Below are 12,086 nucleotides of genomic sequence, written 5' to 3' on the forward strand. Positions count from 1 at the left end.
CTTGATCCGATTACTGCGTGCTGTGGCTGGTAAGGTTCTGTGAACGACGTATCAACTGTCAAATCACAGCTAAGGGAAAACGTCCATTAGCAAATCGTTCTGCAGGAGGCGGGACATAACGGAGAAAACTAACGCAGAGTTCACGAGAGATATCCATTTATGGGAAAGATGCCAGTATAGTATAATAGCATAAAAGAGGACAGGTTATTATAAAAATGATAACAAATTCGAAATCAATCAGTATTGTATCGGTATAATTACCTGCTAATAGATTATTTATTAATATATTAACGTCATTTATTACATTTTGTAATGACGAAGAAACGATACAATTTGTAAATGTTCTTATAAATGCTGTAGCCTACGTGTTATCCAAATACAGTAGTATCAGTGTATTCACAAATCAATGTTGTTTTTCCCGCTTCTGCATGTTTTCTTTTTCCTTGTTTTTTACTGTATATCTCGTGTGTCCACTGTTGGTTTTGAAATGTATTTTCTGTAAAGCTGTGTGCAAAGATGCAAAATTGTATTGCTATAAAACAACATTTAATTGAAAATGAATAAAAAAGTTGAAATCCAAAATGACATTTGAATGTAGTTGACATACTCAATGTAGCCTATAGTAGTCCTTGTTTATTCAAAACGTGCAGCAGTTTATCAATTCAAACAACACAAACTAAAAAGAATCTAGGTTTAAATGCCCCCTTAATGTACAAATGTTCCACAGCAGGACAATATAATGCACAACATGTGAGATTTGAGATACAAGTTAAAACATGCAGATCCCTCATGAATTTATTATTCATCCTCATCACACATTATAAAATTCCCTGGCGTCGAAATTCATGTGCAGCTAAATCAGCAGTGTGTACTTGTTGCCACTGGCTGTGCAATAGTGGTAATGTAACATAAAATGGCTTTAAAATGTTATGTAGCCTACTTGGTGATGTTCATGACTAAACACAGGCATGAATAATATTTCAAATAAAAAACTGTTGAGATAACTACAAATAACTCGCCTAAAAATAAAAATTCTGCCATCATTTACACATCCTAAAGTAAAGAAAAACTTCATGACCTTCTTCCTTAAAACACAGAAGGCAGAATGTTAAGAGACCAAAAGCCTACATCACTGCTCAGTTTCGTCGTCTCTGTTTACTTACAATAAAGCAAGGGTGACTGAGGCAGACAGTCCCTATAACATCTTTTACGGGTGGTGAACAAAATGGAAAAAATAAGTGAGTAAATGATGATAGAAATTTCATTTTTGGCTAACTTATCCCTTTCACAGATGCAAGGCAGCATAAAGAAATCATTAAATACAAAAAAGAAACCTGCAATCAACACTATTTGAAATCAAAGATAACATTCTGAATGATGTTTAAGATGAGGCTTAGGATGAAATACTTAGGAAAAGTGTTTCTGTGAAGAGGTATGGCATGCTTTCCTGTAGCTCAGTGGTAAGAGCATGGTGTTAACACCAAGGTCGTGGGTTCGATCCCAGGTTATTGCACATACTTAGAAACAACATGTATAGGATAATGCAATGCATGTCGCTTAAAGCGTCTGCCAAATGCATAAATGTAAATATAAATGTCAGTTAAGAATCGTGCAAATCACAATGTGCAAATGTATGTAAATTCAACAGGCATAAAGTACAAATGGAAGCGTAATTCCTCTGAGGAGACGATACAAATAGTTATCAATGAAAAAATGATATCCCTGTTCTATGTACCTGTGCGTTTAGACCCCAGAACAATGGAGCAGTATTCAGTAATGATTTGCACAGCACAAAGGCAAGAGTGCAAGGCAAATACCAAAACTAACAAACATCTTTGTGATTGGTATTGTGGTTGATTTCTCTGCTGTATGAAGAGTCCCAGTCTCTCTCAAATACTGCCTGTAGCTGTTCCTGTACTGTAGGGCTTGTTGTCTGGGCTGAAGTCTGGTTTACCAATAATGCAGAGCCAGCGGTGTTCACAAAGTAGTCACCTGACCAATTAGAGGTACCTGAAAACACACAGGCAGTATACACGTGTATCATTTGAAAAATATATATATAAAAAAGACACATATAATTAAAGGCAATATGGACATAAAAGGATTAACTTCAAAGACGTGTGTTGTGTTTATGTAAGTTACAGAAAAGCAAAACCTGGAATAAAAATAGAACAACAAAAACTAAGTAAAACTAAAACAGTGGCATACCTATATAAGCAACCCGGTCTGTGACCATGTACTTGTTATGGTTGACTCTGGCATATGGAATTCCCTTCTGTCGCGGGTTGGACGGGACAGTAAAAATTTTCTGTGGAAAAAGTGTTATTAGTGAACTAAATTTGTGTCCATACAATGGAAGTCAATGGGGTTCAATGATGTTACCAACGTTCTTCAAAATATCTTTTGTGTTCTGCAGATGAAAGAAAGTCATACGGGTTTGGAATGACACAAATATAAGTAAATGACGAAAGAATTTTCATTTTTGGGTGAATTAATAATTTAAGCTGCACACTACCCAGGGAATGATGACAAAACTCAAACACTACTTCTCGCAGAACCTGAATAACACGATGTTCCAGGGAACAACGCCTCTCGACTGGACAGACAGACGGACACTCACCACCTGAACATCCAGCTTGTTGTTTTCTCTTAAGGAAGCGAGTGAGCGAAGGAAAGGGAACATGATTGGATTTGTGCTTTCCCAGCAACTGATCAGCAGACGCACACGAATCTTACGCTCGTAAGCCACACGCCGCAGTTGGGTGTCAATATCTGTCCAGTACCTGCAAGACATAATAGATGCCCACGGTCAGAGACGTTCAAAAGCAGCAAACTTTTAAAGTGTTTATATCATTATTTTTCAGTCTGAGGTCCACTTGATTTCGTTGATTTAAAATTCTCTAAATCCTCTCAGGCATTTTTTGGCTGTTTTGGCATACGTCACTTAGGAAGGAGTACACGTATATTACAGACCTTTTAGATTTGGAGTACTCCATTGTAGGAAGATAGTTCATTACGGCAATGTATACAAACTGTTGAGCGTCACCGATCACACTGAGGATAGACTGCAGATCTGGAGTTCTTCCCTCAGCACATAATGATGGAGGAGAGCTCTGTGTGCGAAAGACAGACACTAATACTTCCTCTAACTTGAGTCACTAATTCCGATACTGAAACATTGAAATATATACAAGCAATTCAAAAAGCAATTACAGTAGTGTACAAACAAACAACATGCTCACAGTTTGTCTACAGTGTGGTTATAGTTATTTTAGATATCCTTTTGCCTTAAAGGGGTCATATGACAGGGCTAAAACAAATATTATCGTTTGTTTTAGATGTAATGCCATGTGTATACAGGATTTAAGGTTCAAAACGCTGTATTTTCCACATACCGTGCATGTTTGTATCTCGTCTTTGCCCCGCCTCCCTGAAACGTGCAGATTTTGCAGACAATGCGTAGTGATTGGTCGAATACCGCAAGCGTGTGACAGAACTGTAACGCCTCTTACCATATTTGGAATATCAATTTCCAAAGCAATTGTACTGACAGGTACGCCCACCTTACTTACGTATACATTTGGGCGGTCTTAGTCAAATCATACCACGAACTGACGTAGATTTGTGGGGGTGTGGTTACACGAGGCGTTTCAGGCAGGTCTGGGTGAGCATTCGCTTTTAGATAGAATGCATCTTTTCTTCCGACACTTTAATTTATGCAATTTTACGTGTCTAATACATGCATGGGCAATTTATAACACACCAAAGACACAGAAAAACACGTATTCTCACCATATGACCCCTTTAAAGGTGGGAGGGTTTTCTCTTACTGATAGATAGACACTGGAGTAAGTCCCATTGAGTAACATCTGCATGGGCGTGTCCTTGTTGTACAGGGTGGAGTATTTGCTGGGCCAGTGGGCGGGAACTGTCTTGGTCTGATTCAGGTACCAATAGGCTTCGAAAATCTTCCCAAGGTCCTCAGCGAGACATCCGCAGTCATACACAACCGCACCCAACTCCTTTACCTGAGCAGGGGGGAAAAAAGTATAATACTCAACACACAGAACAACCTGACACATTTGGCATAAGAAAGGACTAGTATTTTTATTATGACATGTCAAATATTGGTTACTTTTACTTAAAGAAGGATGGATTATAACACATTTGAAAATCATTTTAAAACGGTTTCTATGATTTCATGTAGTGTATGGGCAGGTGAGCAAAGCATGAGATGAGGCAATTTACACTTATATAAATGCAAAAAAAATGAAGACTGACCTGTGTTAGTGATCTCCAGTCCATATTGGCACTGCCTATGTAGATGTGCTTTTTATCCACAATCCAGAATTTGGTGTGCAGAACACCTGTAGTCAGCCCTCGCATATTCACCATCCGCACATCAGCACCTGCGACAGGTGAAACATCATAATGTTGTTTTTAAGACCCTTTAAAATTCACCCACAACTGTAAAACTACGATATGAGAAAGCACATTTCAATGTCTCTCTCAACTACAATAAAACGCCTGATGTTGTCTTTTGGTCTGGCTGTTTGTTAGCATAACAGAAACAAAAGCAGTTTTGACTTACCCGAGTTCATGAGGAACAAAATGTCATCTAGAGGTTTCGTTTCCGATGGTGTATCGACCGCAACTCGAACAGATACTTTCCCAGAGAGCCGTCCTAATTCCTGCAGAATCTGCTCGCCCTAAAGAGTACAAATCATTTAAGACTTCATTGATGATTTCTTATCTAATAGTCAGCGGGAATTCAGATAACTCAAACTACAAACCTGATTGGCCGTGGGCTCATGTGTTTGTGTGTCTCTGTTGGTAAGAGTCCAATAGAAGGAAGCGATATCAAGGCTGCTTTGAGCAGCAGATATGAGATTGAGCCAAGCTTCATATATGGATTGGTGAGTGGTCGAGGAGTTAAAAACAAGTCCCTCTGGAATACTCTCCAACAAAACAATCCTGTGAATGACAAGAGGATATTTCAAAGACACTCTCAAAGACCTTACCGAAAGTGCACACTTTATTAAAAGTGCAGATGTGAAACCGCGGGTTGTGGTTAACCTCATTTACCAGTGGACCACTAAAACACTGAAGCAACTTGAATCACATTTTACAGTCCAGATAAAACAAAGAAATTAGACACGTTTGCCACAAAATAACCTAATGGATGTCTACCTGCAGGGATCAGTGCAGGTTTCTCTGATCAGAGGACGTTCATGTGATTTGGAGGAGGTTGTTGCCATAGGAACAAGCAGCGTTTGGAGGGACAGAAGTATCAACAGCACTGTGGTTAGACAGGTAAGGATGATCAAGCACCTGTAATACTAAACACACAGATGAACAGATCAAAACTTGTCTGAACATAACTTAAAGTTGGTTATTAATGCAGAAAAAAACCAGACAGGGTTTTTGTCAATGACATGTTTTTGGGAAGGGGACTAGCTTGCAATAAAGGGTTTATCATTATCGTATAGTTCATCATTTTGTTTTTCTTTTTTCTTCTTCTGCAGAACACAAAAGAAGATATTTTGAAGAATGTTGGTAACCAAACAATGGCATACCCATTGATTCGCATTGGTTTTGTGTCTATACAATAAAAGCGAATGGGGACCGTCATTGTTCAGTTACCAACATTCTTAAAATATCTTCTTTTGTGTTCTGTTCTGCAGTAAAAAGAAAGTCATACAGGTTTGAAGTGATTTTTGGGCGAACTATCACTTTAAGACCAGTTAATTGTACATTAGCACAGTGATTACATGGCTATTTACCAGATAAATAAATTATTAGACGTAAAATATTGAGAAGAAAGAGACCACAGAGCAACACAAGATAACAGCAATGTGAGTCAAGGTTGCCTGGGACAAGCGGGACATTTTATAATTTAACGGCCATTGTACAGAAATATTTGACAGGTAAATGTTGTGATTGAAAGACAGCAGATGGACAGTCGGAACTAATACCTTTTGTGAGTTGTATTGTGCTTCTCCTTTCCTTGACTCCACATCAACCATCTTGAGTAAGATTGGAAAGAAAACTGGTTAACCACATAAATGCTCTTAACGTGAATTTAAGCCTAAAATGAAAATTCTGTCATCATTTACTCACCCTCTTGTCGTTTCAAACCTTTATGACTTTCTTTCTGCTGCACAACACAAAAGAAGATATTTTAAAGAAAGTTGGTAACCGAACAGCACCGGCCCCCATTCACTTCTATTGTACGGACACAAACCCGATGTGGGGCCAGTTAATGGGGGCCAGTTAACAACATTCTTCAAAATATCTTCTTTTGTGTTCTGCGGAAGAAAGAAAGTTATACAGGTTCGAAATGACAAGAGGGTGAGTAAACGATGCCAGAATTTTCATTTTTTTAGTGAACTATTACTTCAAGTATGTTGCAATAGATAAAAGATCCCTATCAAAGTGAGTGTAAAATATGTGAACAACAAGAATAATTCTAAACAAATCCAATTCAAAGCATCAATAAAAATGCAAGATATTACGCACCTTTCCGTAAGGAATATCTGACTTCATGCTGTCAAGGTTTGCCGGTACAATTGAAGGAAACGCGTATCCTAAAAAATGCAACATGAGTGGATCATCGCTCTGTGTGTTTGGAGCTTCACTGTGTGTCTGTTTGTGTATGGAATCATTGTTTTCATGTGTCAAGCATTTCTATAGACAGGCCTTTCGCTAGCTGGAAATACAGAAAGAGCCGGGTGTCAGCATTAGTGGCTACAGACGCAACAGCCAGGTGACTGACCAATGAGCAGTCTTGATGAGCTTGGCAAATCTTTCACACACAAAAACTGGTATTGTGCAGTGTCGTCTGACCTGAAAGTGGAAGTGTTTTTGAAGATGCAGAGGAAAAAAATGAAGAACTGTAGGTTAGACTGTGACAGTCATGAGCCTGTGGTCACGTGCCTGAAGTTACTGACAGTAATGCAATCTTATCTTCCTTCTGATCTGGTGTTTTCTGTTTTGGGATGACTAATGCTTACTGATCCTTTTGACAAGAGCTTTTTTACAGTGCATACATTTACAGGGGATACATGTCATCTTCATTCAGACCCCCGTGAAGTGCATCTCATGACATAACTGGCCACAACATTCAAATAAGTGTATAAAACCATACAATACATTGAAAAAATACAAAGTAGCATTGTCCTGCTGATATAAAAGAGTTGATAAATAAGACTACAAATACCATCATCTAACTATGGTGAGTTGTTTGTCTGTTTACGAAGACTGCATAAGAACGCTGTCTAGTTAGGGAGTTCACTAGGTTTTGAGACACAGTCATGGTTTATTTTTCTTTCCGTGAGTGTATGTACATATACGAAACAACACATTTGTAATCATATGCCAATTGTTGCGTTTTTCATCGATATACTGTTCAACATGTAAGTTAGCTTATTTAAAGGAAACGAAAGACATAACGTTACCTGTGTTCTTAAATCATCTCGTGAATCGCAGCGCTATTGTTGGCGATCACTGATCTCTATTTACAAACTAAAACAAGTAAAGTCTGTCAAAAGCAATGAAGTGAAGGTTCTCAAACAATGAGAGTCGTTCGCTGTTTGTAAAGTCAAAAAGATCCTGACCTGCACGAGTTCCTTGTGTACTATAAGCGGCTCGGTATGTGGTCACGTGACCAGACTCAACAACGTAACCTATAGGAAAAGGGCAAAGACGTGACGTATGTGAGGATATGTTTACAACATTACACCTTGTAGACCCTTGTCAGTTATGTTGCGTAATAGTTAATTTGTAGTATTAATGTCTGTATTTTTGTAGCGCATAGATCATGTTAGGAGCGACACATGCTTAATAATGGACAATAAAAGTCTTTTCAGTTTTTGGTAATTTCTCTTGTATTGTTAAAGACATAGAGGGTTATTATTTTAGTATTGCCATTTTTAAAAATCTCAATAAAATGGTGCCTAACTGCTGAAATTATTTGTAAGAATTATATTGTCTTTTTATAATATTTTAATTATTAGCATAATTGAATTTTGGGGCAATACTGTTCAATTATTATTTAGCAATTATTATTTATCAGTTTTCGAGTCCCCCGGAAACACTTCCGTTGTCGTTTGTGGTACTTGCAGCGCGTTTCTGTATTTGTTTGTGTTGCGAGAATTTGCAGGGCATGTGTCGCCAAACTAATGAAGATGCTTTCTGAATTTGCTGGTGTTTTTTCGGTTTGCATGTGTTTTCTTCCGTTGCAGCGCGGTGACACCTAGCGGCCTCCGTTATCAGGGAATATTTCGAACCTTGTCATCAAGCTGTGATCTCAATATGTGTAAGTATATGAATATCCATCAATAGGGCAGGTGAATAGCCTACTACTATGTGCCATGCAGTCATTTCAGCCAGCGACAAAGGTTTCACCAGGAGAGGGTGATGTAGGACTACACTTCACTTAAAGTACAGTAATTGCTTAAAAGTTAAATGCACATACACCAACAATTTAGTCTGTGATGCCGCTGCATGTGGTGGAGAAGCAGATATAGGAATTTCATTCTTAATGAAATGTTCAGCCAAGTTTATAAGACATTATAAGAGCGCATGTGTGTCATTAACGATTTTTGCCAAAACTGTGGTAGGCATAATTTTTAAATAAATGTTTTTCTTTTCATCTTTTCTTTTCTTTTACGAAATGTGGACCTTATTAAGTAATGTCTTCCGAAATGCTAAGCAAACGCCTAAAATTACAATTTAAATAAGCAAATATCCCATAGTTGAGTGTTTTAGTGCGCGTGCAGACCGGTATATCTGCCCTCGGGCATTGCGGCAGTTATGAGAGAATCAGGAAGCTGTCGGCTGTCCAGGATGCAGTCAGGTGTCTATCCTTAAAAGAAAAAAATGACTTCCAGTTACTATCGGGTCGTCGGAGAACTACCCTTATTTTTCCTTACGCTTTTAAAAATGGTGTATTTTTGTCTTTCCAGAGTAGCCCTTAAGCTCTACCGAGACAAACAAACATATCTGTTCAACTGAATAGAAAATTATAGTTGTGTTTATCCGAAATGCATTGTATCCTGCTCAGCTTTAATGAACGTTTCTCGTAATTCTGGTAATCAAAAACGTTTCCCAACCACATATAGGTCTATTTATAAGAATGTTAGCTTTATATTACAACATTTTTATGATCCACATCCTGCTTTAATTGAATATCATAAGCTCAGAATTAGGAATTTGTAATGTCTTCGTGGCCAAATTAAAACCAGACTCAGAATTGGCAAATAATAGCATAACACAAATCTTTATTAAAGATTTCTAAAATTATATTCCTGTTGTAAATTTAATTTGAAAGTAGGCCTATATTTAAATGTACTGATACAACTTTTGCTAAATCTTTAATTGTCAGTTGATAGCCTAGCATGAAATGTCATGTAAACATTAAAATAATGTAAAAAGTAATTAGCCTACTTTGTACATTTTATAAAGAACCCTCACAAATGATTCTCCCACAGGGACATAATAAAACAGGTTGTTGTCTTTACACCTGTTGGTGCCATAAGAGCTTTAACCATCTATGACATGTCTATTTGTATCACAGGGAGCGACTGATGTGTGTACATTACAGCAGGTTACTTCATTAGAATATGCACCTATGTAAGCAGACACTTTACACAAGTGGAAGAAACGTAAGTGAGCTTTAAAACCACCGTGTTTAGTAGTGCGTTTTGAAAAAATGTATAGAGATTTTAAGCAAATACAAGCTTCTTAAAACGAATCATACCAAGCCATTATCTGTTTATTCCACATACTGTGCTTTTAATGGAAGAGTGTAATTATATACAAGTTTAAATATTGTGGAGAATCCCTCATAATGCCTGCGTTTTCCTGTCTCAGGTTTCACTCACCTGTACACATCATAAACCCAGGTTAGTTATTTCCCACCTGCCCATATGCTTTTACCTGTTCTGAAACCCAAGCTGTTGTAAACCAGCCTTCCATAATCCAAAACTTATGCAATTTCCTGCCAGATGAAAGGACACTTTAAAAACATACTTTATTGGCATATACTGTATGTTCCCCTCCACCCTGCCTTTGGAAATCTCCTTCAAACAGCGCGCGCCTGTTGAAGAGAGCAGAACTGTTTGCTCTCTGGGTCGGTATCTCTGATAAATGTTACCTGGTCCAGGTATGTTCTACAAAGTACCATAATAGAAAGACTCAAGTGTGGTGGGGTGAAATCAGCATGAAAGCACATTAAACATGCACACATGCACACACAGGTTGGTGTAAATGTTGACCCAGAGTGATTGTAGGCATGTGTTGTTAGATGTGTCAGATACAGGGGAAACTCTTCACCTTTGCGTGTTTGTCTTCAGTCTTTTTCTGCTAGTGTGAACAGGGAAACGAGAGAAGCCTATACGTCTCTGAGCACCCAAACACGGAAGTAACCAGGACACACCCGGGGTCATAAAGTGTGGCAAAGGGCCAAACCTTTGGATCGCAGATAGGTAGGCAATACCTGAAGCACAACTCCTGGTAAATGAACAATAGTTCAAAAGAATAGAGAGATTAATGCGTTAATGTTAGAAAGGTTATAAGCATTACTCTCTCATATGACACGAAATACAGCAGCCTATACATTTCTTATCCTTTTCGTATGACCTGCATTGTATATGTGATGTTGTAACGCAGTCTTGTTTTTTTATTAAATATGACACTAATATTTTACTTTTTTTTTTTTCTTTCTTTATAATATTGATATTTTTTTAATCATTGAACAAACTGTTTCAAAAACGTACGGACTAAATACAAATGCTGTACATGTTGCGGATGGTAACCAGCCCACATTTAAGCTCTTGAAATGTTTCGGGCTCTTTAAATGTGGCTGTGAAATAACTTGCACATCAGGTTGGTGCATTGGCCACAGAGATCTGCACCTGCCTCATCTCTGACCAGGATGCGGTTTTTGAATTGCCGACTATTGTCAAAGTCACATTGCGTGGAAAAGCTCAGACACAACGTGTACACGCCCGCTGCATTTATATTACACAGCCTCTGGCGGCCTCGCCCTTCCCAATACACTTTAAATCTAGTTTATCTCCTACAGTCATGTTCTCACGGCTGAGATGTTTGAGCCAGACCTTCATTAAAAGCATTATTATAATGTATGATGCCTAATAAGATTTGATGCTTTTGTTTGAGTGTGGTTTGTGACAACATATTACCCCTGTTCGTTTAATTCAATATTAAAATGAATCTAAATTCAATTGGAAAAAAAAACTCTTCTGGAAGTATTTTTTCTTTGAGCTGTAATATGCTGCACACCCTGTCTAACATGTAAATGCATTATACAATCAACCTTCATTTATATTCATATGAACTGAATGAGATCGAGGGGCAGAACTTTAAGACCTCAGGTCAACTTTTCTGTTTACACGGGTCGAACTACTAGAGCATTCAACAAATGTTTACTGGCTTACTTGAAGCCAAATTAAAATGCTGAAAAAAATACAATAAATTATTCTCAATGGAAAAATGAGCAGACTTGTAAAATTGTCATAATGACACAAAAAATTGATGGTTAAACTTAAAAAAATTGTTACCTGGTTGCCTGGTTAAATTCAACTTAAAAATGAATGATAAAAAATAAAAATATTAGTCAACTCAACGAGAAATTCACTAAGTTAACTAATATTTTTAAGTTCAATTAACTTTTAAGACAACAATTTTTAGGCTGAACCAACAAAAAACAACAATTTTTTTTACAGTGCACCTATATATCTTTAAAATTGTTTTTCGGGAACAGACTGCAGCACTGTCAGAAAAAAAACTTTTTTTGTTGCTCTGGTGGTACCCTGAGGTACCTTAACAAGTATACAGAACATAATATCATGTTGTTCCTTTTTGGGTACATTATTGTGCCCTAATGACCTATTGTGTACCTCCAAAGGTACAGTTAAATCTTTTGTACCACCAATATTTAACTGGTACACAATAGGTCCTTAAGGAACACAATAGGTAAGGTAATGTCCCCAAAAAAGGTTGTATTCCCCTTAAAGGTACACAAAGTAACCTTTATGGGTACCACTCCAGCGACAGAAAGGTAA

The 12,086-nt window shown here is 37.6% G+C and overlaps 1 protein-coding gene and 1 long non-coding RNA gene across 3 annotated transcripts; one reads left to right on the forward strand and one right to left on the reverse strand.

The window, feature by feature from the left end:
* Positions 1-613: 613 nt before the first annotated feature.
* Positions 614-7,657, reverse strand: pld3 (phospholipase D family, member 3). Of its 2 annotated transcripts, none has more exons than XM_057348119.1 (12): positions 7,458-7,657; positions 6,520-6,587; positions 5,976-6,026; positions 5,191-5,339; positions 4,794-4,974; positions 4,592-4,709; positions 4,282-4,409; positions 3,831-4,028; positions 2,974-3,113; positions 2,621-2,783; positions 2,209-2,308; positions 614-2,010 (listed from the first exon to the last, which is right to left on the reverse strand). In XM_057348119.1, exons 2-12 carry the CDS (start codon positions 6,544-6,546, stop codon positions 1,823-1,825), a joined length of 1,443 nt encoding a protein of 480 aa, XP_057204102.1. In that variant the 5' UTR covers positions 6,547-6,587; positions 7,458-7,657; the 3' UTR covers positions 614-1,822. The 2 variants fall into 2 exon arrangements, with proteins under 2 accessions (XP_057204102.1, XP_057204101.1); XM_057348118.1 differs by having other exon boundaries at positions 6,520-6,709.
* Positions 7,658-8,091: 434 nt separating this feature from the next.
* LOC130563107 (uncharacterized) lies at positions 8,092-11,058 on the forward strand. Its single transcript, XR_008964045.1, has 4 exons — positions 8,092-8,317; positions 9,578-9,665; positions 9,874-9,905; positions 10,008-11,058. It is a non-coding gene; the product is annotated as an uncharacterized LOC130563107 (long non-coding RNA).
* Positions 11,059-12,086: the final 1,028 nt, after the last annotated feature.

This window comes from Triplophysa rosa, linkage group LG12 (assembly GCF_024868665.1).
Source record: "Triplophysa rosa linkage group LG12, Trosa_1v2, whole genome shotgun sequence".
NCBI classification, from domain to species: Eukaryota; Metazoa; Chordata; class Actinopteri; order Cypriniformes; family Nemacheilidae; genus Triplophysa; species Triplophysa rosa.

Coding starts and splice junctions, on each gene's coding strand:
- pld3 (XM_057348118.1), bottom strand. CDS start 6,603: ATGTTGCATTTTTTAGGATACGCGTTTCCTTCAATTGTACCGGCAAAC. Junction 3,114..3,830: donor ACTCCAGTGTCTATCTATCA/GTAAGAGAAAAC, acceptor TTTCGCACACAG/AGCTCTCCTCCATCATTATG. Junction 2,011..2,208: donor AGACCGGGTTGCTTATATAG/GTATGCCACTGT, acceptor GTGTGTTTTCAG/GTACCTCTAATTGGTCAGGT.